The sequence below is a fragment of the Arabidopsis thaliana genome, chromosome 5 (assembly GCF_000001735.4).
Source record: "Arabidopsis thaliana chromosome 5, partial sequence".
NCBI classification, from domain to species: Eukaryota; Viridiplantae; Streptophyta; class Magnoliopsida; order Brassicales; family Brassicaceae; genus Arabidopsis; species Arabidopsis thaliana.
In genome coordinates, this window is record NC_003076.8 from 21,858,405 (window position 1) to 21,885,640 (window position 27,236).

At 36.4% G+C, this 27,236-nt stretch overlaps 8 protein-coding genes and 2 long non-coding RNA genes across 22 annotated transcripts; 4 read left to right on the plus strand and 6 right to left on the minus strand.

Moving 5' to 3' along the window:
• Positions 1-743: 743 nt before the first annotated feature.
• AT5G53840 (F-box/RNI-like/FBD-like domains-containing protein) lies at positions 744-2,268 on the minus strand (the record flags this gene model as incomplete). Its single annotated transcript, NM_124763.1, has 3 exons — positions 744-1,043; positions 1,141-1,281; positions 1,375-2,268. The coding sequence occupies 3 exons, from the start codon at positions 2,266-2,268 to the stop codon at positions 744-746; spliced, it is 1,335 nt and encodes a 444-aa protein (NP_568800.1).
• A 187-nt stretch (positions 2,269-2,455) lies between these two features.
• On the minus strand, positions 2,456-6,746 carry AT5G53850 (haloacid dehalogenase-like hydrolase family protein). Of its 6 annotated transcripts, none has more exons than NM_001345069.1 (13): positions 6,206-6,626; positions 5,685-5,821; positions 5,249-5,296; positions 4,629-4,724; positions 4,414-4,533; positions 4,231-4,320; positions 3,960-4,103; positions 3,727-3,882; positions 3,492-3,641; positions 3,303-3,404; positions 3,126-3,235; positions 2,925-3,043; positions 2,456-2,842 (listed from the first exon to the last, which is right to left on the minus strand). In NM_001345069.1, exons 1-13 carry the CDS (start codon positions 6,411-6,413, stop codon positions 2,751-2,753), a joined length of 1,572 nt encoding a protein of 523 aa, NP_001330483.1. In that variant the 5' UTR covers positions 6,414-6,626; the 3' UTR covers positions 2,456-2,750. The 6 variants fall into 6 exon arrangements, with proteins under 6 accessions (NP_001330483.1, NP_001330484.1, NP_001330482.1 ...); NM_001345068.1 differs by having other exon boundaries at positions 5,398-5,821; NM_203203.2 differs by having other exon boundaries at positions 2,593-2,842; positions 3,126-3,218; positions 6,206-6,569.
• Positions 6,665-10,544, plus strand: emb2737 (embryo defective 2737). Of its 5 annotated transcripts, NM_001203606.1 has the most exons (13): positions 6,864-7,173; positions 7,528-7,592; positions 7,729-7,827; positions 8,029-8,161; positions 8,379-8,438; positions 8,606-8,665; positions 8,755-8,877; positions 9,012-9,122; positions 9,237-9,308; positions 9,420-9,557; positions 9,644-9,799; positions 9,886-9,990; positions 10,140-10,438. In NM_001203606.1, exons 1-13 carry the CDS (start codon positions 6,949-6,951, stop codon positions 10,170-10,172), a joined length of 1,380 nt encoding a protein of 459 aa, NP_001190535.1. In that variant the 5' UTR covers positions 6,864-6,948; the 3' UTR covers positions 10,173-10,438. The 5 variants fall into 5 exon arrangements, with proteins under 5 accessions (NP_568801.2, NP_001190535.1, NP_001032071.1 ...); NM_124765.5 differs by lacking the exon at positions 9,012-9,122 and having other exon boundaries at positions 6,665-7,173; positions 10,140-10,527; NM_001203605.1 differs by lacking the exon at positions 9,012-9,122 and having other exon boundaries at positions 6,881-7,202; positions 7,528-7,623; positions 10,140-10,544.
• Positions 10,545-11,369: 825 nt separating this feature from the next.
• Positions 11,370-12,987, minus strand: ENODL1 (early nodulin-like protein 1). 2 transcript variants are annotated; one of them, NM_001345071.1, is made up of 3 exons: positions 12,641-12,880; positions 12,039-12,557; positions 11,459-12,014 (listed from the first exon to the last, which is right to left on the minus strand). In NM_001345071.1, the coding sequence occupies exons 1-3, from the start codon at positions 12,822-12,824 to the stop codon at positions 11,629-11,631; spliced, it is 1,089 nt and encodes a 362-aa protein (NP_001332460.1). In that variant the 5' UTR covers positions 12,825-12,880; the 3' UTR covers positions 11,459-11,628. The 2 variants fall into 2 exon arrangements, with proteins under 2 accessions (NP_200198.1, NP_001332460.1); NM_124766.3 differs by having other exon boundaries at positions 11,370-12,557; positions 12,641-12,987.
• Positions 12,988-14,296: 1,309 nt separating this feature from the next.
• AT5G53880 (uncharacterized protein) lies at positions 14,297-15,050 on the minus strand. The gene has a single exon (NM_124767.3). It carries the CDS (start codon positions 14,789-14,791, stop codon positions 14,591-14,593), a length of 201 nt encoding a protein of 66 aa, NP_568802.1. The 5' UTR covers positions 14,792-15,050; the 3' UTR covers positions 14,297-14,590.
• A 1,808-nt stretch (positions 15,051-16,858) lies between these two features.
• AT5G08035 lies at positions 16,859-17,392 on the plus strand. Its single transcript, NR_143052.1, has one exon. It is a non-coding gene; the product is annotated as an other RNA (long non-coding RNA).
• AT5G08045 lies at positions 17,056-17,290 on the minus strand. Its single transcript, NR_143053.1, has one exon. It is a non-coding gene; the product is annotated as an other RNA (long non-coding RNA).
• A 789-nt stretch (positions 17,393-18,181) lies between the features above and the next one.
• PSKR2 (phytosylfokine-alpha receptor 2) lies at positions 18,182-22,136 on the plus strand. Its single transcript, NM_124768.4, has 2 exons — positions 18,182-18,499; positions 18,663-22,136. The coding sequence occupies exon 2, from the start codon at positions 18,831-18,833 to the stop codon at positions 21,939-21,941; it is 3,111 nt and encodes a 1,036-aa protein (NP_200200.1). The 5' UTR covers positions 18,182-18,499; positions 18,663-18,830; the 3' UTR covers positions 21,942-22,136.
• A 51-nt stretch (positions 22,137-22,187) lies between these two features.
• AT5G53895 (uncharacterized protein) lies at positions 22,188-22,800 on the plus strand. The gene is made up of 2 exons (NM_148124.3): positions 22,188-22,329; positions 22,431-22,800. Exons 1-2 carry the CDS (start codon positions 22,222-22,224, stop codon positions 22,710-22,712), a joined length of 390 nt encoding a protein of 129 aa, NP_680429.1. The 5' UTR covers positions 22,188-22,221; the 3' UTR covers positions 22,713-22,800.
• On the minus strand, positions 22,738-25,029 carry AT5G53900 (Serine/threonine-protein kinase WNK (With No Lysine)-like protein; the record flags this gene model as incomplete). Of its 3 annotated transcripts, NM_124769.5 has the most annotated exons (7): positions 24,593-25,029; positions 24,453-24,503; positions 24,187-24,330; positions 23,925-24,030; positions 23,787-23,828; positions 23,658-23,714; positions 22,738-23,567 (listed from the first exon to the last, which is right to left on the minus strand). In NM_124769.5, the coding sequence occupies exons 1-7, from the start codon at positions 24,727-24,729 to the stop codon at positions 22,971-22,973; spliced, it is 1,134 nt and encodes a 377-aa protein (NP_200201.3). In that variant the 5' UTR covers positions 24,730-25,029. The 3 variants fall into 3 exon arrangements, with proteins under 3 accessions (NP_200201.3, NP_851186.1, NP_001331110.1); NM_180855.2 differs by having other exon boundaries at positions 23,925-24,330; NM_001345072.1 differs by having other exon boundaries at positions 22,971-23,567; positions 23,925-24,503; positions 24,593-25,019.
• Between the last annotated feature and the right edge of the window lie 2,207 nt (positions 25,030-27,236).

A 27,236-nucleotide genomic window follows, 5' to 3' on the forward strand; every position in this document is an offset into this window, starting at 1 on the left:
AAAGACTCGTGAAAGAAATTTCTGACCAGGTTCGACACGTAGTATTGGACCATTTCGGTATATGATGACTTAGAATTTGATGGAGTCATCATGGAGGCACGTTTGGTCTTTTACTAAAATTTCTTTGACTTTCTCTTCTTCATTCTATTTTTCTTTTCTTAAAGAAATAGATATACGTTAATACTGTTCTTCTGTTGCTTTGTCTTTTTGACTTGAAAGGACAAAAAAATAATCTTTGAATGAAAATTTTTAAAAAAAAGAGAAAAGTGGAGAGAAAGAGTGTAAAAGTAAAAGACGAAATAAGTAGTCCGTTATGATGAGAGTTGAAAACCAAGCAAAAGTCGAATCATCTTTGCTTCACATTACAAGCAACTTCCACTTCAATTTGCCCACAACTTTCCTATTCACATTTTCTGAAATTTCCGAAACTTGCATAAAATAATTTTCATATATGCGGCCGAACTTATAATGTTTTTTATATATACACTGAAGACCAAGTTGATGTTTATCATTTTGTATATATAACTTATATACATTTAACTTGGAACCAATGTTGCCAATACTTTTTCTTTGGCTTATTTTTTCTCAAGATTATTCAAATCAATAGATATAAATAATTTATATAAAAAAAAATAGTCAATTAATGAATGTATCAAGAAACATAAGCAAGACTATGCATATAGTTAAAGGCTAATGACCATAAATAATAACTTCACATGTTGGTTTCTTCAACAATAATATTCTTAGTAAAGTAGAGAATGTATAACAACTTCACAAGTACTAGAGCATCTTGGTACTGCATGGAGTGTCTGGCGAATGTGGTTTACATTTGCCTCATCCTTATACATATAATCAATCTTTAGAGTCAATTTCTCCAGAATTGTTGAATTCTCCAAGAAGTACCTAGCTACTTTCAGTTCTGTTCCACATCCCAAGAGCTGACTTTCCAATTTAACAAACTTGAGCGACGATACCAAACACGGTGGTGGTACTGTCGAAGACATCACCTCTTCTTTTTTATTCTTTTCATAGTCAACCAATTTCTAAGAAAACGAAAAAAAATACAAGAAAACAAGTTAGTAATAGAGAAGCTTCACTAAAAATTGCTTTACTATTAGAGAGGGTCAAGCAATTCATCACCAAGCTGAGAGATTCTAGTTTCGGGCAGCTCTTAAGAAGATTTAGCAGCATTTCCAGATTAGAAATAGAACAAACAGCACTCAATTCGGACAGGTAACAAAATTGTTGCAAAGGTTCTAATTCCATGTAATGAAAGATGTCCTGGTAAAAAGTAAAAATAAAGAATGTTAAGAGATAATATATATTTTATAGAAAAAAGATTTTGATACTCACATATATTTGTCACATGTATACCTTGATAGTACCATGTCTAATGACTAGAGACCTGACCCTTGAAATAGTGGTGAAGAAATCACGCGTCATGCTTCTATTGGATAAGTCGTTTGGATCAAGCAAGTTGACGTCAATATCTACCTTGGTAGTGAAACCTAGATTGATGAATTCAATGCTCTTTATTGAGTGAGCTTTAATACTCAAAAACTGGAGTAGAGGAGTATCGATAACAAGTCCATTATGTCGATCAAACCGCCGATGTATTTCGACTCTCTTTAGTGTCTGAGAGCGTACTTGTATAATCTTTACATTATCTTCAGAAGATTTGACAATGGTTAACTCTTCTAGAACTGGGGAGCATGAGATAATTTTATCCAACGTGGTCTCATTGGTAAAATTAACAAAATCTAAGTCCAGAATCTTCAGGCAAGGCAAGGAAACAAACTCGACGTTAACCATGGTGACTCGAGAGAGTTTTAAGTGTACGAGTGTATCACAAGTATACAAGCTTAGTGGTATGACACCGAAGCCAGAACAGGTAAAAACACTAATATCAATATGCTGAATCCTATGCCTAGTCACAAGATCTATCCATGAGGTGAGATAATAGTTACCAGCAAGATCATAAATACATACACGTAGTTTCTGTATATATGAGTCTTTGTGTAAATAAAAAAAACTGCCAGCAAAACTCACAAACTCACTGAACGACCGTAACTCTCGGGAGTCGAAATCCAATACAGGAACCAATTGCCAAAGATTTCTCCATCTTGTGGATAAGATGCTTGTTCTTACAGCATCCTTGGTAGAAAGATGAGACAGAATGACACATATCAAATGATCAGGTAATTGGCTTAGCCTCTCTTCCTCTGATCCTTGACTCGACCCTTTGCCACAAATTTCTGTCTTCACCATTTGTTTCTACTAACCTAATCAGGCTAGGATTTTGAAGATTATCACACGATTATTATCTATATAGTTAAGAGCACCTCTATTGGTGTATCTTAAATATATCTTAGGCTAGTATCTTAGAATTAAATTCTGAAAAATAAATCAAAACAAATTAAAAACTAAGATTTGCTTCTTAGTTAAGAGGTTTTTATGAATGAAAAAAGCAGCCACATGTCATGTTTCAAAATTTTAGTTTAAATAATTGTTAAGATACAAGATTAAGCAGTTGGGCTTTTCTAGAGAAGATTTTGACACTTATTGGACAGATACTGGATCAAGGGCCTTAAGAGACTAGATGGGCTTCTTTCAGCACAAACTTTTTCAAACTTCACTGATATCATCACTAGTAAACAGCTTTTTTTCTCATCAAGTTTGTTTTTTTATTTGGTAAATGTGATCAAATCAATTGCAACTCCATAAGAAAAAGAAGATACATAGAGGAAACTCTAGATTTGGGAGAATGATGTGACAGTCTTGAACCCATGATTTTCCGGTAATGGAGCGTTTCCAGGTCGAATCGATATAATCGCCTCCAGACCTTACAACCAGAATTGAGAAACAAACTCAGTTTTCTCTTATCAGTTATTTGAAGTAAATAGAGTTTTGTGTGTGTTGTTTACCTGCGGCTTTTGCAGCTACGGCTTCTTGATAAACATCTGTCACAAACATTATCTCTGCAGGATCATCCACTCCCAATGTTTCTTTTATCTCCTTGTAACTTCTACTTTCTTTCTTGTTTCTGCAGCAAAGAATCGTGTGAGATTTGTAGTTGGATCATACTCTATTGAAAAAGAAAGAGACAGAAAGATCTTTTTATATACCCGATTGTAGTGTCGAAAAAGCCAGATATATACTTTCTCAGATCTCCATAGTCTGTGTTCCCAAAGAGAAGCTTTTGCGCTAATCGACTACCGCTAGAATATATGTAAACCTATTCGCATGAAAACCATTAGACCTGTGAAAAAAATGTCATTTCTTTAAAAGCTACATGAACATACCTTAATTCCTGAAGAATGCCATTTCTCTAAAGCATCTGCTACATCCTCAAAAACAATAGCTTTCAGTTCATCACACTCAAAACCTGTTCGCCATATGTGACCCTGCATACAAAAGTTCATATGGCATTTCTCACACACTATTGAAGTGAACAATAAAAATAAAGGCGGGGTGTTTTTTTTTTTGCTCACCTGCAATTCCTTTAAAGCAGTGATCTTTCTATCAGCTCTTATCATTGCCTCTACGTTTGAGACCATAGCGGCAATCACCTTTTCTTTTCCTTCATCAGCATGAGGGATAGGAACAGCGCCGGTTACACCCTCTCTCAAGTCTTCCTCAACCTGCAACAAATTCCAGAGATGATGAACTTTAGTCACTTGTTTATGAGAAGAGATGATTAGACAGAGGAAATTAATTTGTTCTTACTTGAGCCCGCAACAACTTAATATCCTCTTGGGTTTCTGCTGTGTGATATGTCAAATTCAGGTGCTTTCCAACGTTTTCACGAGCATAAGGAAAGAGAACATCTGTGACGAAAGTAATGGGCGTAGTTGTTCCTTCAATGTCGAGGACAATCCATCGCTGCATGCAACCAAATAGGTTATAAGTAAATTTAGACTTCTAGAGATATATGACAAGAGACAACAGTCACTTTTTACCCGAGGCCATTCTCTTTCGTATTGTGAATCCTTGATCTGTGAATGTATGGTTCTCCGGATAGGCCCGTGGTCTGGGGTAGCAGCATCCAGACCCAGTTGATGAAGCTTAATGGCAGCATCGAACAGATAATGGTAACATTCAGCCTGGAAGTGATAGTTAAAGTTTATAAATAGAAACAAACAAATATATGAACATAACATAAGAAAATGGCGTAGAACTTATTGTTGGTTTCTCAACTTTCAACCAAATATTGAAGTAACTTGCACAAACCTGTGTCTTAGCATGGATCCAAGAATCACCCCAAATGTAAACTCCGTGATTGCGTACCAACACTGCTGTTGCTTTTGGATAGGCTTCTATCTGCAAATGAGAGTGAAATATGTCAAAACTAATTAAAACCATTATTTTGTTGCATATATTCAATTCAAGCTTCCTCAGAACAATTAGACTTACAGCTTTGGTAAGTGAATCTGTTAGTTCATTCTCATATGCTGTGTTCTCTATGATTGGGACAACAAGTTCATCATAGTATCCGTGACCTTGAATCCCTTTTATCATCTCCATGTGAGTTATCTATGAAATGTCGGACAGGAAGAAACATTAAAATGCAAAGTCCTAACTCTACTGGGGAACCTGGAATTGTCTACCAAATAAGCATTACAGCTTACACGGAATTCTTTGGCTTGCGGATTCAGCATCGTCACAAGACAAGATTCCATGCCATGACTGTGAATAACAGCTCCAGCATTTCGCATCTCATATGCCTGCACCACAACAAGGTTTTGCTATGAAACTTATTGATAACGTCACTATCTCAATGTTATTAGAGATTGGACATCTATAAAATGAGAAGGGAAATCATACAAACAAAGCAAGTCAATTTGGCATTAAAACAACCCACATACAACTTGTCGAAACACAACTCACTGAAGGAAAAAGAGATTGTCTTAACATACATGCAAATCATATATAAGTTTACACATTACAAGCAATGATCATGCAACCTCACTGATCAACTGAACCCAGGAAAGATATATTTGATAGTCTAAGGTGGTTCTTTAATAAGTAAAGAGAAGTTACAACCAAAACTCCATTTTCAAGAGTGTTTGTGTAAACATCAATACGCTCTAAATATCAATTCATTTTTCTGAGCCCATTGTGTTTAGTTCTAACACTTCACTACTGAATCCATCTCAACCAGTGCAACCTAGTGGGTATTCTATGGGTCGAAGAAACCCACTTGACACATCCAACGAGGGGATTATTGCTCAAATTGGACAAGTTTTACCTTGTAACCGAGTTTTCGCAAGCGTTTCCCCAAAGAAAGTCGCCTGTTCTGCACTTTTTTTTGGATTGTAATCCAACAGTCATTAGCAAACAACGTATTTGCCATTCCAGTAAAAGATCACTAGCTAAATGGGAGGAAGGACAAAATACCACTAGAAAAGAGCGACGAGCTCTTAACATATTTCGTTCATAACCATGTGCTCTAAGAAAAATCCTTCTTAACAGAAAACATTATAACTTGAAATCCGTAACTGCTGCTCAACACTTTGACGAAATCCAACATTGCTCAACAATTTGAGAAAACAAAAAATGCACAATCATCAAAGAAAATACCATAAGATAAAGAAGGCCAATAGCAAAGTGATAATCAAGCTACGTATACAGAAATCCCTAACGCAGAATCAAGTATTACTACCTTGAAAGCGACAAAACCATACCTTCATGAAAAGTGGAGCACAATCGGTACACTTGGGAGGCTTATTTGGGTATGGCTTTGGAGAGGGTGTAGATATGATGGATCCATTAGCAGATAAGATGTACATATCCTCAGGTTGCATCCTCTCCTTTTGAACACCTTCAAACACAACAAGAATCAGTAAACCGTGAAGCAAATAAAATAACACATAGAATCAGCATTGCAAGATTTTCCTTTCCATTCAACATCTTGCATTGTTAAGTCGCTAATGATTCAAATACACAAAGAGAACGCTTCTAAGCATTGAAAGACCAAACCAATTCTCCACAAAAAGAGTGTTACCAGTGATTTTAAATACACAAAGATGATCTCTAGAAACAGAAACTTTAACTGATAAACGCATTACGCATAGCTCATATAGCAAATTAAAGGTCCACGAGAACAAACACATCAACTCAACAGAGCAACGACACATACATCAGTTCAAAGATGCATCAAAATGAGAATCAAGGAGAAAGAAAGTGACTTTAAGATGTAGAGAACCTGAAGGAGACATGACGATAAGTTGCTCCGGTTTAGGAATCGAAGCATCATGAACTTTCATCGTTATGCTACCGCCAGTGCCAGACACCCAACCTTGAGTATAAAAGTGACGGCAGAGTTCAGTAACCAACGAACTCGTCTCCTTCACCTCCTTCCCTTCCAGATACGCCTGTGGCAACCCGATCATCGCCGCTGCAGCCACCGCCATAGATTCTCAGAGATAGAGAAAGAGGTATAGAGATTGAAAGATTAGAGCTTTGTAGGGGAATGAAACGCAGGTTTATCTGGCGAGCTTTCCTTTGGCTGCTTTCAGAATATGATTCCTTTTTACAATTTCCCTTAATTTTTATTTAATCTAAAGGTCCAAAGTTTCGTAAAGTTTGCATTTTTAAGTACAGCATGTTTCTTGCTTTAGAGTTAGAACAAACATAAAAAAAAAAAAAAACTTTCATAGCAAATTTCAATATTTTTTTTCTATACCACGGCGCTTCCTCCGCCGTATCTTCGCCGTCATCGCCGCAAATATAGAAAAGACGCTCGATTTGGGGATTTCTCAAATTAAACTCCTTGTCGTTTTTCTTACAAAGAAACGACACGTAGTCTAATTAGAAGGTACATGTTTGGTAACAAAGAATAAGTCTAATCCAAAACCGAGATAAGAATAGTGTAAAAACCACTCTTGAAACCTCCTCTTCAAAAATACCAGAGAGCGAGAAAAGCTCTTATCTTCTTCATCTTCTCCAATGTCGAGAGGACCAGGTCGTTTAATACAGAACGTGACACAGTTCGCTGATGCTCAATTCAAACAATTCTCTACTCGTTATGGACAACAAGTTATAGACATTCTCGATTTTCCAATCAAGCTCGTCTTGTCTCCTTTCACTCTCGCCTTTGATATCGCTGGCTCTGCACCTCGTGGTTTTGGCATCCCTGAGTTCATCTCCAAAATTTCGTATCTCTCTGTTTTTGTGAGTTGGTTTCTCCTGAAACTTATATGGTTCTGGGTTTAGAACTTGACATGTAGTTGTCTTAAAGGTTGAAACTTTTGTTGGTTTTTGCTGAGTTTCTAGCTTGAAACTATCATTTTCTTTCTGGGTTTTTGGTAGCTGATGTTTCCGGGGAAATTACGCTTCGAATGTTTGCTAAAGTTTTGAGCTTTAATTTGAGTGTGCCTATATTGTGCTGAATTTCTGTCTGAGTTTGTCAACTTGATTTCTAAGTCGAAGTTTTGTAAGATCAAAATCAGTTTAGGAAACTGGAAAATGCATGTTTTACTTGTTCTATATGGAATCTTTTTATCATTGGAGTTCCATTGATTGCAGGCGGTTGCTACGCTTGGAACTTATGACATTGCATTGGATTTGGGAAAGAAAGTCATATGCCAAAGGTCAGCTTCAAGATTTGATGCTTTATTCTGGGTCAGAGAATTTTTGAGAAACCTCAGTTCTCACACTTCCTCGCTATGTTTTTGGTTCTACTGTTTGAGTTCATCCGATGAGATGAAAACATTTTTTGTTGGTCAGGGATTGCAAAACTTGTAATGGGTGGCAGGCATTACGGTGCACTATGTGCAAAGGAACAGGGAGTGTTCATTACCAAATCAAAGATTACAACTTGAGAAGGTGGGATTATCTCTTGTTTAACCCAAGTTATATCGCTTAAACTACTAGGCTTCATGAATAGATCCACTTTATTCTGACGGTCTCTTTGTGTTCTCTGTATATTAATGTCGACAGTTCCATTTGGCAATGCTTAAGCTATCCTAGTGATATTCTAACAGATAAAAGGATTTAAAGATTTATCCTTTCTGTCTTTACTTGTAGTGGAGAGAAACCAACAGCAGATTGTGTCGCAGATGCTATAGTTGAGAATCGAGCTGAGTTAGTTCATCTTCCCTCCTCCTTCAACCATAGTGCTCCATTGCCATCAAAAGACTGCCCAACTTGTGATGGAACGGTAAGCTTTTTAATCTCGCTCTTAATGCTCTAGGCTTCTGTAAATGTATTTGCACTGCTATATTTGATACTGATTTGGTTTATATCTCCAAATTGTCAACTATGCTAATTTCATATCCACGTAAAAAGGTGCTTGTTTGTGTTAAGAGTGATCGCGATAGGCTGTTTTTCATCAGTGTATGCTTAGAAATTTGATGGAACATCTATTGATATTGAAGGGTGCGATGAGCTGTACTGAGTGCAAGAACAAGCTGCAAGTCAGAATCTCAGCTGATGATGTATGTTTTGAGTCTGCTATTACGTCTTCTCAGCTTAACATCTACATAAATCCCCTGTGGGATGTATATATACTAGTTATTAGAAATGAAATGCACATGGAGAGGTAGTTTGGTTTTGAACAAAACTATCACTTGCTAAATACCTTTACTGACGATTCATTTTGCAGATCATGGAACCTCCATGGAAAGCCTATAATGTGCTGAAGAAGATGGATTATCCGTACGAGGTGAGCACCACAAAGTCTATTTATCAACCCAACAGCTTGCTATGTTTACTACATCTTTACCGTCTTATGAGTCATATTTTCTATTTCAGCACATTGTTCACAGCATGAAAGATCCCAGCATTGCAAATTTCTGGTTGATCACTTTGCCTCAGATTGTGGGTGGGTTTGATTATGATGAAGATGTCAAGAAGAAAATATGGTGGCAATATGAGGTTAGTATCTCTTTCTACATATGTAGATCTCCTTCAGCATGAGTTATTTGCCAGGCTTCACTTTTGAGGTTATGGTCTTCTAGAGGCTTAAAGCATGCATACCGTAAAAGGTTTAGTCTACAATTACCTGATAGTTGAATCTTCTTAATCCTCATTTGGGATGGTTTTGCTACACCAACATAGTTTCGATTCCATATCTGGATAGGTTTGTGCTATGGAATTGGAGACATTTGTGGGATACTGATGTACTCAGGGATCTGTATTGCATAGAATTTTCTGTTCAATAGGAACTATTGTTGTTGAATACTTCAGCTTTAAGCATCAATGAGAGTTTAACTATTTATGTCTTCTGTGATCAGGAATCTATGCGATATGATCAACTTCGGGACTTGGTGGCTAAACGCAATCCTGGCTGGGAATATTTGCAGGATGTAAGATCGCCTATTTGTGGTTTTAAAGTTTAGGCAAATCTGGGGAACTACATTGGAATATGTTAGCTGAAGAAGTTTAGCAATCACCATATAGTTGTCATGGTTTTACAGGCCTTGGTCTCCATTGATCCTGTCCGTGCTCGGGAAGACCCCGTCATAGTGAAGAATGTCCCTTATTACAAGGCTAAGAAATCTCTGGAGGCTGAAGTCACGAAACTCAATCCACCTCCCCGTCCTCAGAATTGGGGTGTAAGCTTTCTTCTTCTTTTTGGTTTTAGCATCACAGTTCCTGAGACCACGGGTATAGTTAAGAACTAACTGCTGAACATGTACAGGAACTGAATCTCCCATTGAATATTTCCTCTTGGAGTGAAGAGGATCTCAAAAACCCGGCAAAACTGTACGAGAAGACAGTTCTTCTCAATGCTCAAAGAGAAATCGCAGACAAAATCTTGGATGCACAATGGGAAGCTAAATGGCGTCAAGAGAAGGTTAATCAAGGAACTTTTTTACACAATTCGGTATTCATATCACATTCACGACTCCAATGCATACCGTTTATCTTTTTGATTTGTAGGTGGAGGAAATGTTGGAGCAGAAAGTGAGACCTTACATCCAAGACTCAAGCATGGCTGTTCTTCCACAACCCATCTTGTTAAAGTCACAGAAGAAAGCTCAAAAGGTATCAATTGAATTGGTTACAAGAATAAGCCTACTTGATATCATTCTCTCTTACACACTAAATAAGGTTCCAAATTAGATCATACAAGAAGCTCTTTGCCTGAAAATAGAACCTAAGATCACATGTTGATTTATATGTTTATTACACAGGGAAGCCGGCAAAGGAAGTGGTGGTTCTTCTAACCTGCCAAGTGTGTCGAAACGAATCTATATAAAATGGATTTTGAATTGAGTTTTTTTGTGCTTCTTTGATGAAAATATGCTTTGATATGAATCTTGATGGGTGTCAAATATGATTACACTTCAAAATCAGTTGTAATGTTTTAAAAGAAATGTTGTTTTTGCAGACACTTGGCAGATTCGTTGTGTACCGCCACGTGTATACGATGATCTTTCTTTCATGCTTTGAACTTAGTTTTCGTCTTTCTCCTATCAATCACTCTCTCTATAATTCCTCGTGTCTCACCGTCACATTTCAACAAGTTACGTGTGTCTTTCATGTTATGGTATTACGAAAGATCTTTACCCTTTTTTTAATTAAATATCTATCGACATCATTTTGGATAGAACTTAAACTTAATTGACAAATGGAACTTATCAAATTTTTTTATTTTTTTGGAATTTATCAAATTGGTATTGTTCAATTGAGAAGTATTAGATATATCAAGCTCTTGTTATCAATAGACAATAGTTACTTCAAGGTTTTAGCATTTGGTTTTATCGTTTTTTTAGGAAATCACATGTTGACCTTCACGTACGTGGAGCAGGTAAAAGAATTTAATAAGTGTTTCATTTTATTACAAAGTCGTGTATAAACTCGTATTGTGGTCCGTTCAAATCCTACATTGCAAATTTGCAATTAGTCCTTTACTTGTTTTCATTTTTTGGACTGTTTTATTCTTACACCATAAATGGGAATACGTAGATCGCATTTATTTGGACGTTGAATTATATAAGCATTTGAACTTTAGACCCGCAACGATAAAGATTGAGAAACTTCTCGAGATATTACGAAATAATTATAATCACCATAATTAGAAGATAATGACAGACGTTTCCAAAACGACACCTGGACTTTAATTAGATTGAATGTGTCATATTAGTAATCTATAATTGAAAAACTTGCATGACCCGCAATTAAGGCAATATGTCAATATAAGGACAGAAATTCATGATTGTTTGAATGCGAAATATTGATAATTCTTTAGATAATAATCAACTTTGTGAATTATGAGCTGAATAAACCAAACTTAAAATAACCAACTTATTACCCATGCCATAAATACAAATTTTCTCTTCTTATTTTGTTGACCTATTTAACAATAATGAATTCTACTAAGTTGGAGATTATGTTACTACTAGCAATGATCATGTTCATGTTTTCGGTATTAAAAAAACGTTTTGGTGCACTTTTACAAAGTTGCTGTAACTCCCACACGAGTTCATGCATATCATCATGTAATCGTCGATGACGTCAAATAAAGAACCTTAGAACAACAAACTGATTTATTACAATAAAAAACTACAAACGAATGCGAAATTACGACAAAAGGAAGAACCGAAAGAGTACAACTAGAACAATAGAACTCAACAATAGAATAAAGAACACCTAAAACTCAACACAAAAACGCACTTAATCTTAAGCAAACATCAGAAAGGTAAAAGTCGCACTAAATAGTGTAGACATAACCGAAGTAACGGCTAAACCACTTGCTGAGTTTGTCCTGGGACTAGGAGCCGGCGCAGTGATGTTATCGGCGGTCGGAGTTGTTTCGGAAGGAGAAGGTGCCAAGGGTGTAGACTGGTCAGAGGGAGCAGCAGACTGATCAGGTGATGGGGAAGAAACAGGGGATGGGGATTGTGGTGTCATCGGAGATGGAGTGGCCGGAGACTGAGCTGGAGAAGAAGAAGGAGATGGGGATTTTGGAGTCGCCGGTGAGTGAGATGGAGAATGCGCCGGGGAGTGAGATGGAGCATGCGCCGGAGAGTGAGATGGAGCATGCGCCGGGGAGTGAGATGGGGCATGTGCCGGAGAGTGAGATGGGGTATGTGCCGGAGAGTGAGATGGGGTATGTGCCGGAGAGTGAGATGGTGAGTGAGAAACAGGGGAGGGAGATTTTGGTGACGGAGATGGAGTAGCTGGAGAGTGAGATGTAGCATGCGACGGTGAGAGAGCTGGTGTGTGAGAAATAGGGGAAGAAGATTTAGGTGGTTGTGCTGGAGAAACAGAGGATCTAGGTGGCTGAGATTTTGAAGGAGCAGACGCTGGAGCAACGGGAGAAACAGGGGAATGAGATTTAGGAGGTTGAGTAGGAGAAACTGAAGGAACAGGGGAATGAGCCGGAGCCGAAGGTTGATTTCTGACGGCGAGGACAACGACGATCAATTTCTGTCCCTTTTGACAGTGATCTTGATTACCGCTTATGAAATAAAAAGCACCAGATCGATCAAGAGTAACCACAGATTCACCATTTTCGAAGTTCTTGATCGGATTTCTAACGTTGCATCCATCAAAATCTGCTTTCATCACTTGTTGAACAGAGTCTGATCCCTTCGCGTACTTAAAATCTGCATAAAGATTGAATGTTTTTTTGGTTAGAATCAGAGTAAAAGCGACCAAGTTAAAACCCTAACAAAATGGAGAAACTTACAGAGAGAGTCATTGACTTGGAAACGGTTTCTTTCAGCCCAAGTATTGTAGTTTTCTTGAGGATTTGTAACCCAAGCGCCGTTACCTCCGACGTTAAACCTCCATGCATCAGCAACGGAGAAGAAAGTTGCAAATGAAGCGAGGATAAGGAAGGAGAAACAGAGACTTTTCATGATCGCCGACATGGTTTTCGGAGATCTGAAAATTAGGGTTTTTGTGTTTTGTCTTTTGTGTTTGTGTTGTGGAATGAGTGAAGTTATGTAATGAATATATATAGGAACTTATGAGATTACGAAGAATCAAAGAAAATCTCTGAAATTTACAAAAATGGAATACGAAGATTAGTGACAGAAGACTTTCTTTCTTTATATCAAAGAGATTTTGTTTGGTAAGGTAATAATAATTTTGAAAGTTGTGAAATAAAATTGAAGGCATTTATGTTAAGAAGACGTGTGAGATTTGACTCACGTATTAATTCACTTCCCATAAAAATTGATTTGATTAATGGATTTATCTATTTAATTATTAGTATTTTTGTTAATGATGATTTAAATTTGTTAAAACTATTGACAAAATGGGCTGGTTTTCCATTTTTAGTTTGATTTCATTTATATGAAAGCTATTGAGTCTACTTGTATAGTAGTGATTAGCTCTTTATATGATTCTACTTTCGGATTGTTGTTTCTGAATTCTAAACTAGCCAGCTAGGTGCTAGCTATTACTTCCTTATTTGTAACTTGTAAGGAACGGACTTCGGGGACTGGATTTTTTTAGTGAGATGTGGTGGGCATTGTTAATTTCGAAGCCCAAGTTAATTTGAATAGCTCACGAAGATGGGCATGTGATTTGAATAAATCGTGTGGAAAATGCTTTGAATAAATACAATATTTCAGTTTTCTCCAAACATATCAGATTTTAAATACGTCGAGATCACATTTTTCTTTTCTTTTTTGTTAAACTATTTTCTTCCGAAAACTACCTTAGTTTTTTGGTGAATAAACACATTTGAGTTAACATGTATCTTGGCCAAAAAAAAAAAGTTAACATGTATCTTAAACCCTACTAATTTTATGAATACGCGCGATCACATGGATCCAAAATATGGAGTGATTGAGAGAGAAAGATAGGAGACACACTTAGTGAGGGAGACCCAATAAGGTCGAGCTTGTTGAGATGTGGGTATAGAAGAATAGTCACACTGTTGATTAAACTACATTGGTGACTGGTGAGTATATGTTTTAAGCCCTTTTTCTATTAGAAACACCATTCATTTTCGGTGATTATTATGGTAGTTGATATACTACTAACATAGACAAATTGGATCGGAGTGTTTTTGTATTTGCACTAAGAAAACGAATTCATGTATCGCTTTCCAGACCATAGTTGTTATATCATGAATTGGCGTTTTTAGATATAGTGAAATCTTTAGACAAAAAAAAAAAGATAGAGTGAAATCTAACCGATCCAAATTAAAGTAACCAAAATTCAAAACAAGAGAAAAAACAAAACCAAGACTTAAATATATATTTAGAATCTTATAAATTCTTGATGTAGATAATCCTTAAAAAAAACATGTTTTGATTGATATTCTTGTTTACTTTTCAGTGAAACTCTATGAACAACAAAGATAAAAGTGAATTTTATTTAGCTCAAGCCCAAAAAGAACTAGATTCAGTTTTTAATTGGTTCATACACTTACTTAAATAAGTAGGATTTAATTAAATTCATTAAAGGAAAATTACGTAGAAACGATAAACATAATCTTCCACATCTTGATCATAAGAGTAAATTCAAACAAGAGAATGATATAATATAAGAGATTAAACCATAATTTGCCTAAAAAGGTTACCAAACCATAAAAATAACATGTTATTACTTGCATAATCATCAAATAGCAGATAAATAATAATAAAAATGGGATAATTAATTACATTTTCTCAAAGTAGAGTTTTCACTCAGCCTTCTCTGCTTTGGTTTCCTTCTTCTCTTCTTTCTTCTCTTCTTTCTTCTCCTCTTTCTTGATCTCTTCTTTCTTCACCTCTTTCTTCTTCTCCTCCTTTGGTTTTGTATCTCCAACAGCTTTTGGTTTGCCCGGCTTTGGTTTCATGAAGCAGAAGCAAGAGCAACATGGACACTGGAACAAGAACTTCATTTTCTCTCTTTCTCTCTTTCTCTCTCACTTATCTTCTTCTTTTCTCTCACACAATCTCACTCACACATAACACATTTGCTTACTAAGCTTTAATGAAAGTAGAGAATTGATTGGGTTTGTTTTTTTGGGTTACTTATTACTGTGCTTTTTTGACATTTCTCTAACAATTCTGTCTTTTTCTTCTCGTTTAATAATGATGCTTTCATTTGGTCCCACTCCATTGAATTTTAGTATCATTCTCCAACCAATTCTTTTTTTATTTTCAATCATGTTTCTTTGTAAACCGCATATACACAAAAGACACACGAGCTTTAGCTCGGCTGGAGTGATAGTGTACTGACGGTGGCCAATTTGTTTGTGTATTATAACTAAATAGATAACTTCCATAATAGTTTTTCCTTACGTATTCACACCATCTTTGAAATTATAGTTTGAACTGTCATTTAGTTTTAGGGGAGATTAGCAAATCTTATATATAATGGTCTTTTTAACTGTAATGTAGCATAAATTTTCGAACTGCGGATGCATGCTTTCGTTTATCCGTTTGACATTATGTATCAGAGAATGACAATTTTGACCTAAACGGTGCAACCCCATTAGATCACAAACATTTTTTTAATGAAATCGATTTTGTATAACATATAAACGATGATTTTGATAGTGGTTATAAAGGGGATGGTAATGGAAGTACAGAATAATGGAGGGAACTGATACTATGTAATGTAATGTATGTCATGTGGGAAAACACTTGGTTCTAATTTACTTCTTTTTACGTATATTCATGAATCATGCATATTTCTTTGGAAAAAGTATATTCATAGGATTGATAATAATTCGAAAAAGGACTATATTACTTTTGGATCTTTATGTGTATTATCATATGGTTGGATTCCACTTCGGTCTCTTTCAAACCAAGTGGATGGCCGCCCTACTCTGATTTATATATCTTTTTTATGAACGATTTTCATTTTTTTCTAGTAAATTCTTTGCAATATCTTATAATATACTCAAAAGTGCATTTTCATACACCATTTAGATTTTTTTCGGCTTTCCTCATCCAGCGAAAAGACTCATATGGGCTGGGCTTAGAATATGAGTCCATATTCATCTTATCAGTTGTTATTTTATGATGAGTAAATAACAGGCCATCCAAACCTGAACGTTTTTTCTTAGATTCGATTATGGTTTGAGCTAATTCACTCGCACCCGATCTGAATAATCCAACTTTTTGGGTAAAAGTAATTGAAATTCTCCATTTGACTCAAGATAATTTATTCGACTGAACCATTTCTTAACTATTTTCAACATTTGTTGAAGGATGAATGGTTCTCAACATTTGTTTGGTTATTTATATCTTGGTCAGTCGAATGAAAAGACCAGACAAGGGTCATCTTTGTTTTTGGGTTTGGTATGTCACATGTCTATTGTAGCCTATATAGATCCTTGTCTTCTTTGACAACATAATACAACTCTCACAAAAGTTTAATACACGTTTTGGAGAGATATTATAGTTGTATCTCTCTACATTCTTTGTACTAGCCAAACCGGATTATCTTAGATATGTAAGATAGGTCAATTAGCTACACCAATAGTATGACGATTACGACAAATTAAGGTCATTAAAATGAACTAAACTAATCAAAGACTAATAAAAATAGTGATTGAGTTGCGATAGATTCGAGGTTCGATCTTAGAGAAGACTTGAAAACCAAACAAAGTAGGAGGCCGATAGGTGTACGGTTCGATGACTTCACGTGATTTGCGGTGTGTGATCAGTTGACTATACAATACATTATCAAAAGACATCACTCCATTTTCGATGCTCCCAAACATTACTTTAATTCACTTAATACTATACTATATGAAACTCATATATATGTACATTTTTTATTAACGTTGTGGTGCACTCACCATAATTTTATGTTATAAACTACTTCAAATACATAATTAAGTACAGTCAAGAGTCTCTCTCCAGTTTTATCCTAACATTACTCAGAGACTATTCATAGTATTAGTATTAATTTGTTGTTGTATGGTTGTATCAATTCTCTTTCACCAACAAACTCTCACACATGAGAACACACACATCTTCACTCTTTGTCTCTTTCTCTTATTCTTAACCAGTTGATAACCATGGTTTTGATCCCGGTTTAGCAAACCGGTTTAATCTCGAAGTCACTTCCAAAAAAAATTAAGAGGAGTGTATTTGCAAACAAAAAAAGACCAAACAAATAAGCATATCATCAATGAAAACTGTAAAAGTCACGTGGGACCCGTGGTTATGGCTTTTATGGTCAGGATTTCAGGTTCAACGGTTCCACATCTTTCACGGCATCGGTCCCGTGACGTCCGCCTGAAAGTCCAAACTGAACCCACACGGCTCTAAGGAACGTCACTCTCCACGGTCCACGTGCACCGCTAGTAGCCATGATGCGTCACAACTTTCACGAGACGTCCGATACAAATTTCAAAAGTCTATGTGGGTTGAAACAGTTTGCATATGCAAGTACTTATGGTAATATGTAATAGTCATAAAATATCTACTCATTTCTGTTTACTTGAAAAAGTGGGGTTTTCAGTTGACTTTTTTAGGTGAAATATTGTTAAATAGTAAGATTCATAATTTTAATTAAGCAAATGATGATTTACTAAAGTTCTACTTATAAAATTATGGTCCTTAGTATTCACACAAACAGATATGAAAACATGTTAAATACATAAATGTATAAAAATTAACATTTTCCGGAAAAATAATAAATTAAATTTCCATCTCTTAATTATTCAATATGATAACCAACTATGAATTAGCTACATGATTGGATCATCGAATTTCAACAGAACTATTAATCTTTATCAAATGTCATATATTTGTATGTTGTATTTGTGCTTAAAAGGACAGAAGTAGGTATTTTCAATAGAGAAAGACAAGCAAATTTTGTCCAATGTTTTCTTAATGCGATAAATTTTATAAAAGAAAAAACGAAAAGCCTTTGGAAAAAGTTTTGACTAAAACTACAAACTTTTCTTGACTTTGTTTCAACTAAAAAAATCGTTGTTTCCCACTAATATGTACAAAAATATAGATTTGTATTGTAATATACTGTCTACATATACTTTAAAATCTTGAAAAACAATTGTGAATATAGAATTACAGTCAAACTGTTACGTTTATTAACTTGTGAGCTGCAATAAATAGTTGTGCAGAATTTTGTCCACAAAATTAAAATAGTAATTTAATAAATTTGTAGCAAAGAAAAAACAAAATTAAGTTAAGACACAAGACTTTTGAGACCTGTCCCTAAAAAAGTTAATAGTAACTCTCACTGTTCTTGAGAAAACGAAAGAACTTTCCTTTTCCGTTTTTTTTCTTTCTCAATCTTCTATCGTCTTCTTCACTGTTTCTTCTTTTTGATTTCCAAAGTTAAAAACTTTGACAAATTTGAATCCCAACTACTCTGTTTTTTCACTTCACTTTTTTGATTGGTTCTGTCTCTTGGTCGACAAAGACCTGCACTTGCTAATGAGACATTAAAAACCCTTGTAATCAAATCTTCGTCATTATCGTTTCCCACAGAAAAAAACTAAACTTTCGATGTTTCAATGGCGGCTGTGAACTCGAAAGCTCTTAACTTTATGTAGGAATTGGCAAATTAAAGGTTTTGATTGACGAAATTGGTGATTAATTGCTTAAGCTGCTGGTGCTTAGAGGTAATTACTTTATACTCTCTTTGACTATCTCTGTTTATGTTTTTGAGTTATTTGTTTTGCTTAAGTTACAAGTCTTCAATAGTATTTTCGAGATGGTTTTTGGGATGTGAGCGTTTAGTTTCTGCTTTTGTTTTGATACTGTTTATTGGGATTCGATTTTCAGGAAGATACGTGTTGCTGATTTCAATTTGCTTCCACAATGTTGCTTCAACTACAAGTTGTTAAAGCTTGATTCTTTTTGGGACATGAGCATGTGACTTATGAAAGTTTTAGTCTTTATTTGTGATTTGAGCTGGCTAGAGAAGACTCTTGTCTCTGTTTGATAGTAGTCATGGTGATCATTCTCCTATTGGTCTTCTTTGTTGGTTCTTCTGTGAGCCAACCATGTCATCCCAACGACTTATCTGCGCTCCGGGAATTGGCAGGAGCGTTGAAGAACAAGTCTGTTACAGAATCTTGGTTAAATGGTTCACGTTGTTGTGAATGGGATGGTGTGTTTTGTGAAGGGAGTGATGTTTCTGGTCGAGTTACAAAGTTGGTTTTACCTGAAAAAGGTTTGGAAGGTGTGATTTCGAAGTCTTTAGGGGAGTTGACTGAGCTGCGAGTACTTGATCTATCTCGTAACCAGCTTAAAGGCGAAGTACCAGCGGAGATTTCTAAGTTAGAGCAGCTTCAAGTTCTTGATTTGAGTCATAACCTGTTATCAGGGTCTGTTTTGGGAGTGGTTTCGGGTTTAAAGCTGATTCAGTCGCTGAACATTTCGAGCAATTCGCTTAGCGGGAAGTTATCGGATGTTGGAGTGTTTCCTGGTCTTGTGATGCTTAATGTAAGCAACAATTTGTTTGAGGGTGAGATTCATCCTGAACTCTGTAGCTCATCTGGTGGGATACAGGTTCTTGATTTATCGATGAATCGTTTGGTGGGGAATCTTGATGGCTTGTACAACTGCAGCAAATCTATTCAACAGCTCCATATCGACAGCAACAGATTGACGGGCCAACTTCCGGATTATCTTTATTCGATCCGGGAGTTGGAGCAACTATCACTCTCTGGAAACTACTTATCCGGAGAGTTAAGCAAGAACTTGAGCAATCTCTCTGGTCTGAAGTCTCTGTTGATATCAGAGAACCGGTTTTCGGATGTAATTCCAGATGTTTTTGGTAACCTCACTCAATTGGAACACCTCGACGTGAGCTCCAACAAGTTCTCGGGAAGGTTTCCGCCAAGTTTATCCCAATGCTCGAAGCTGCGGGTTCTTGATCTTAGGAACAACTCGTTATCCGGTTCTATCAATCTTAACTTCACTGGATTTACCGATCTTTGCGTGCTTGATCTCGCCAGTAATCATTTCTCTGGACCTCTTCCTGATTCCCTTGGCCACTGTCCCAAGATGAAGATCTTGAGTTTGGCGAAAAACGAGTTTCGCGGCAAAATCCCTGACACCTTCAAGAATCTGCAGTCTCTCTTGTTCCTGTCCTTATCCAACAACAGCTTTGTGGATTTTTCTGAGACAATGAATGTGCTGCAACATTGCAGAAACCTCTCCACTCTTATTCTCTCAAAGAACTTCATCGGCGAGGAAATACCAAACAACGTCACTGGTTTCGACAACCTCGCGATTTTAGCGCTAGGAAATTGCGGTCTTAGAGGTCAGATTCCGAGCTGGCTATTGAACTGCAAGAAGCTGGAAGTTCTTGATCTCTCTTGGAATCACTTTTACGGAACTATCCCTCATTGGATTGGTAAGATGGAGAGTTTGTTCTACATAGACTTCTCAAACAACACTTTGACCGGAGCAATCCCGGTAGCCATAACCGAGCTCAAGAACCTAATCCGTCTAAACGGAACCGCTTCTCAGATGACCGACTCTTCTGGAATTCCTCTCTACGTAAAGCGGAACAAGAGCTCCAACGGTCTTCCATATAACCAAGTTTCAAGATTCCCGCCATCTATCTATTTGAATAATAACCGTCTCAACGGGACGATCTTGCCAGAGATAGGACGTTTGAAAGAGCTTCACATGCTGGACTTGAGCAGGAACAACTTCACTGGGACGATACCTGATTCCATTTCAGGGCTTGACAATTTGGAGGTTCTTGATTTATCTTACAATCATCTCTACGGTTCGATTCCTCTGTCTTTTCAGAGTCTCACTTTCTTGTCGAGGTTCAGCGTAGCGTATAACCGTCTCACTGGCGCGATTCCATCTGGAGGTCAGTTCTACAGCTTCCCGCACTCAAGCTTCGAAGGAAACTTAGGACTTTGTCGCGCGATTGATTCTCCTTGCGATGTTCTGATGAGTAACATGTTGAATCCGAAAGGTTCTTCGCGTAGGAATAACAATGGCGGAAAGTTCGGGAGAAGCAGCATTGTTGTACTTACCATAAGTCTAGCCATTGGGATTACTCTACTTCTTTCTGTTATTCTGTTAAGGATTTCAAGAAAAGATGTGGATGATCGAATCAATGACGTTGATGAGGAGACTATCAGCGGGGTTTCGAAAGCTCTCGGGCCATCAAAGATTGTGCTTTTCCATAGCTGTGGATGTAAAGATCTAAGTGTTGAGGAGTTGTTGAAGTCTACGAACAATTTCAGCCAGGCTAACATTATAGGATGTGGCGGATTTGGTCTTGTGTACAAAGCTAATTTTCCCGATGGCTCGAAAGCAGCAGTCAAGAGGCTTTCTGGTGACTGTGGGCAGATGGAACGTGAATTCCAAGCGGAAGTTGAAGCATTGTCTCGAGCGGAACATAAGAATCTAGTCTCTCTTCAAGGCTACTGCAAGCATGGAAACGATAGGCTGCTTATTTACTCGTTTATGGAGAATGGAAGTTTGGATTATTGGCTGCATGAGCGGGTAGATGGGAATATGACTCTTATATGGGATGTGAGATTGAAGATAGCTCAAGGCGCAGCGCGAGGGCTTGCTTACTTGCATAAAGTCTGTGAACCTAATGTTATACATAGGGATGTGAAGTCTAGTAACATTTTGTTAGATGAGAAGTTTGAAGCTCATCTTGCGGATTTTGGGTTAGCGAGGTTGCTTAGGCCGTATGATACTCACGTGACGACTGATTTGGTTGGGACATTGGGTTATATTCCTCCTGAGTATAGCCAGTCTTTGATTGCAACATGTAGAGGAGACGTTTACAGTTTTGGCGTTGTGCTTTTGGAGCTAGTTACGGGTCGTAGACCTGTAGAAGTCTGTAAAGGGAAAAGTTGCAGAGATTTGGTGTCTCGGGTGTTTCAAATGAAGGCTGAGAAGCGTGAAGCTGAGCTTATCGATACAACAATACGCGAAAATGTGAACGAGAGAACGGTTTTGGAGATGTTGGAGATTGCTTGCAAATGCATTGATCATGAGCCTAGAAGGAGACCACTGATCGAAGAAGTCGTTACTTGGCTTGAAGATCTTCCTATGGAGTCTGTTCAACAACAATGAAAAACTCCTCTATAAGTAGCTTTCTTAGTTTCTTGTGAATGAAAGAGTGTAGATCACTGGTTTTAATCTAAGAAACTTGGGGTATACATGTAAAGCAAAGAACTTTTTTTTTTGACTCAACATAGTGATCAGACTTTTCTCATGTCACAGTCCTTATGACACTTGGGAATCAACCTGACAAGCCACCTGTTCCTTCTCTGGACACTAACTTGATCCTGAGGTACTTGTGTGAGAGTATATGTAATGTAACAGAGTCGTGTTCTGATGTCTGTAACAAAAAATGGCGGCTTTGTTTAATGTTAAGAGAGGAATCATAAACATCTACAGAACATCGCCGAGACAGCACAACAACAACACTCTTCAGTTCTCTCGTTGCTTCACCTCTCAAGTAAGAGGCGAAAATATTCTTACTTGCTCTGCTTTTTCTGATTCAGTTGTTGTATTGTAACCTAATCAGCTAACTCAGAAGAGCTTGAACACTCTCTCCAGGGAAGCAATGGAGGTGGAGAGTCATCTGCGAGTATGAACGAGGCGAGACAAGAGGCGATGGGAACAAGCACAGATGCTAAGGCACCTGATGTTTCACTCAGCTATGCAGCGGATACTGCGAAAGAAGGGTTAAAACAAGCCATGGATAAAGCCAAGAAAAAGAGCGGAGACGCTGCCACGGAGGAGGCAGCAACGGTTGCAGGCGGCGAGGACGAGAGTGAAGAGAATGTGACAGTGGGTGAGATAGGAACTCTTAAAGGGAAAAATCAATCTTCAAGCTGAAAAATATGTCTCTACTCTGTATGTTAGGACTTAAAAGCCAAATCTATAACGTGTTTTTAAAGTATCTTCAAATGTTAAAAGAGTGTTGACATAAAAGGAGAAACAATCAGACAATATGGTACAATAACAACAACAACAACAAGAAGGAAGAAACAACGAACAGAGAGTTTCATGTATTTATAACAAGCATAAGCTAATAACTAGCATCGAGAGCTTTTAGTTTAATCTGTCCTTAAACCTGAATCTTGAACATGTCAATCACCTCAAAAACGTCTCCATAACGTCAGGGAACAAACCCGAGTTGCTTCCAGAGTTATTGTTCCTAAACTCCAGTGGTTGTTGCTGATCAAGCGAGGTTGATGATGACGAAGAATCCATTCGAGCTGGCAATGTATAGCTTCTTCTAAACTTGTTAGGATGATGACCTTCAAGGTTCAAGAACTCGTTCTGGTTTTCGACATTCATCGGGTTCTGCTCCTGGTTAAACAAAAGCCTACTAGCTTCATCTGCACGTCCAGTCAACGCATTGAACAACGACAAACCATTAGGCCATTTGATGTCGTCTTCATGCTCTTCCATTGGAGGAAGCATCTGAGGAGGAACATTGTTATCTTGAAGGAAACCGAATCTAGCTGAAGCAGGTAGTTGGTTCTGAAAGCTAGGGGAAGGTAACAAAGGTGAGTGTGATCCCCAGTTAAAACCTTGAGACTGAGGTATCTGGTTTGGAACCGTGGAAGAAGATGGAGTCGCGGTTCGGTTTGAAGAGAAGAGCTGTGAGAGGTAAAAACCTGATCTGTAACCAATTGATTCAAACATTTGCCTCATCCTTAGCACAAAATGAAGATCTTCTGGAATCTGAAGAAACAAAACAACGACTGATCACACACACACCGCATAACCGAGTCGAAAAAGCGATAATATGAAACCGTAAGAGAAAGAACTCACAATCTTGCAAGAACCTAGCTGTAACAGACCATGTCCAGCTTGAATCACAGCAATTGTCTGGTCAAATAAAACACTGTTAAGGTAAGATCAAGAACAGTATATAACCAAAAGAAGTTTGATTATATTTACCTGAATGCCTGATTCGAATTGGTCGGTCCATTCTGGAGGAAGCTGCAATAAATTTTTGACTTTTAAGTGTAAGGTAGCCATCAGGATCATAAATTTCTACATCTAACCAAAAAATAAAATTTAAGATTGAAAACGTACAGCATCAAAAGAACTTTGCCAGTAATTAGCAAGATTTGGTTCAGATTCAGATGGTTCTTTGAAAACCCACTTGTGACATTTATCAGAAGCAACTTTACCCATCAATCTGCAGATATATCACATGAACATCACAAGATCATAATAACTTGTGTTGTAAATAATTATATCTTTAATCATAAGTTAAGTGATTAGGGTGTGTTTATATAATCTAATTATCTTTTGGTCCATAATTACTTATATATAACACCTACCCAGTACCCACCCTTCTCCATAATTATATAACTGAATGGACATCTTGCTGAAAGCTTTTCTGACAAGATCTTCTTCATGACCTTCAATGTCTGTTTCCAGACAAAGATCTTCACTTCTTCCTCCACCACAAAACCCATCTTCCCACATCAACATCCTTTTTAATTAATCATCACAGACAAAAACAGTTTCAGAAAGTCTAAAACAGAGCTGCTCTGTTTCTGTCTCTCTTGTACTAAAAAGCAGAGGAAGGATATAAAGACACCAAAAAAAACTCACAAGCTGCCACTTTCATCACCAATCTTGCAGCCATTACCACCACGGACCCTCCTGAAATCAGAAAGTGGAACATAAAAAAGGTAAAGAAACAGAGAAAGATTGATGAACAGAGAGAGAAAGAGAGAGAGAGAAGTGTGTACGGTCGGGGACGAATGGTCCAGAAGACAGAGTAAATCCAGTCGGAGTTAAAACAGACGCTTCTAAGTGCTTCATGAAGTGCCATCATTCCTACAGCATCTTTGCTTCTATCTCCTCCTCCAACTCCTGAGCCCACCATGTCTCTCTCTTTGTCTTTCTCTGTCTCTCTTACTTCAGAGTTCTCCAAAGACACAGTTTCTTTTGTCAAGAATCATCACAAGTCTTTAGCTTTCTTCAGACAGAGTCTCTTTTGTTTCCAAATATTTTAAAGAAAAAAAAATAAGTTATCTTTTCTCTGCGAGAGCAAAAGAGTTTTGTCAACCACAGACTCGCTCTTACTTTCTCTCACTACTGTTCTTTTTCTTTTTTCTTCTGAGTCTTTTTTAGTGAAACAGAATTATGTTAATCGAAATCCCGGCGACAAGTTAGGGTTTAGCCGTTTAGGGATATATATATTTATATATAATATTATTTATTTGTTTGGAATATCCGTAAATATTATTTCTTTTAAGGTTTATCACGATTGTCATAATGTCATCTCCACTTATCGATTTGCAATTCATAAATATTTGGTCCACCTATTAGTACTGAAATATTTTGTCTTAAATTTTAATCTTCTTTTATCACGTTTTCCTATTTTTCAATATTTATACTTAATGAAGAAATTATTTATCCGAAAATATTTGTATGACTATTATTATTTTTTTTTTTAATAAATTTTTGGTCGTTGGATATTTTTTGATTATTTTAATTATCGTTGGTTATGCGAGTTTAAATCATAATTTAAATTTGATATAGTAATTCACTATTAAAATTATTATATGATATATTAGGATTTTAAAAAGTATTTTGATTTTCAAAATTGTTCATTTTACAAAAAAAAAGATTTAACTAGTTTGAAATTTCGGGTTTTGTTAAAAGAAAAATATGTTCCATTTAAAACATGAATAAACTTTGTCACAATTGCATATTTGTCAATTGAAAAATAAAAATAGAAAATAGAAAATTTGAGACAGTGGGGACAAGTATTATCTTCTTTCTGGCTAGCAAGACAAATGTAGGTGTTGAGGGATGACAAAAGTGGTTCTGTTTTTGTTTTCCCCTCTCATCACTCACTACCATCTCTCTTTTAGATTATTATTTTACCCTTCATCTCCCACATAATTACATACCCGAGAATAGTTTGTTTTTGTTTTTAATGGACCATTTCATCTCCTAAGTGTGGACCATTTCATCTCCATCTCACAACGGTTCATGCCAAAGTTTAAGTTTAAGTTTAAAAGAGCAAAAAAGATAGAAAAATCTAAATTTGGTTTTGTGTATGCTTCGTAGCTTAATGAACACATTACGGTACACATTATTAAAATCCGGCCCAAAACTAGTTCCATTTACGATTTTCCGATCAATCATGTTACGTTGTTTTAGTTATAACTTAAACTTTAGAAGGATATTCGAGATGACATGAAGATGACATTCTAAAGAACTCTTGATTATATGTTCTTTTAGTAGATTACGTACATTTTATTGGGACATGCATGGAAGTCCAGGTTGGCCTCCTGTTGAGAGGAGGTATATCCAACCTAGATGGAATGTGGTCACCTCACACTTACTTAAAACATGCTTTGTGTTATTCAAGAGAAAACATATGAAACATCTCCAAATTTTCAAAATTGGGTAAACTCCGCATGAATAAAGATAAGTAAGTGAAACATCGTAAAACATTTTAACTATTAATCTTGTTTGACAAATTTATAAGGATTTCCCGTTATCTTTGTATAATTAAGCAGTTAAAAATAAGTATTTAAAAACTCATGGCACAGTTTTTTTTTTGTTTGCTCCATGGAACATGAAGTTAGATATAAGTAAAATATGGCAGATTAAGTGTATATATGTACTGTATTGTATTTTGAAGATCATGTAAAAAAATATTAATAGAAAAATTAAAAGTTTTGAAGAAAATAAGAAAATCTAGTGGAGCTTTAGAACTAGATAAAACCAGAAATTGAGAAAGCATAAAAGACTTTAAGCGAGAGCTAGAAAGGCACGCGAATGTCACGGTCGATGGTGGAACCAGATGTCAGATTGCATATTTGATATTTATTCATAATTTACCAAATAATTTCGAACTCAGGTAAATTAGTAAATTGTTTTCAAATTAGGTGATTAAAGGAAGTTAGGAAGTTACTGTGTCGTGTTTAATGTCTTGCTCGAATCTTTTCGTAGCTTGTTTTTTTCAACGTTTCCAAGTCTTTTTTATGTCTAGTCATTTGATATGTTTTTAACAATGACCCATCATTATCCTTTTAAAAATCTATATTATAATTTTCGCAAATGGTAACTACAATATAATTTTCGTAAAAAAATATAAAGATATTGAATTTTTACTCTCAACAACATTTTTCTACAAGACGACGCATGTATTAAAATTTAAAACACAACACTATGTACTAGCTTAGCTTCGTAGTTTTTAACTTTTAAAAACTTCATATCTCAAAAATATGATTTAGCTTTAGCATAGTTACATCGTTTTGAAAAGAAAAGAGTGTAACAAAACGATGTATAAAACTAGTAATGTAGTATCAATAAGCGCTAAGAAAATATAAACAAGTTTCCATTGAAAAAACAAATACAATAATATGGATATTT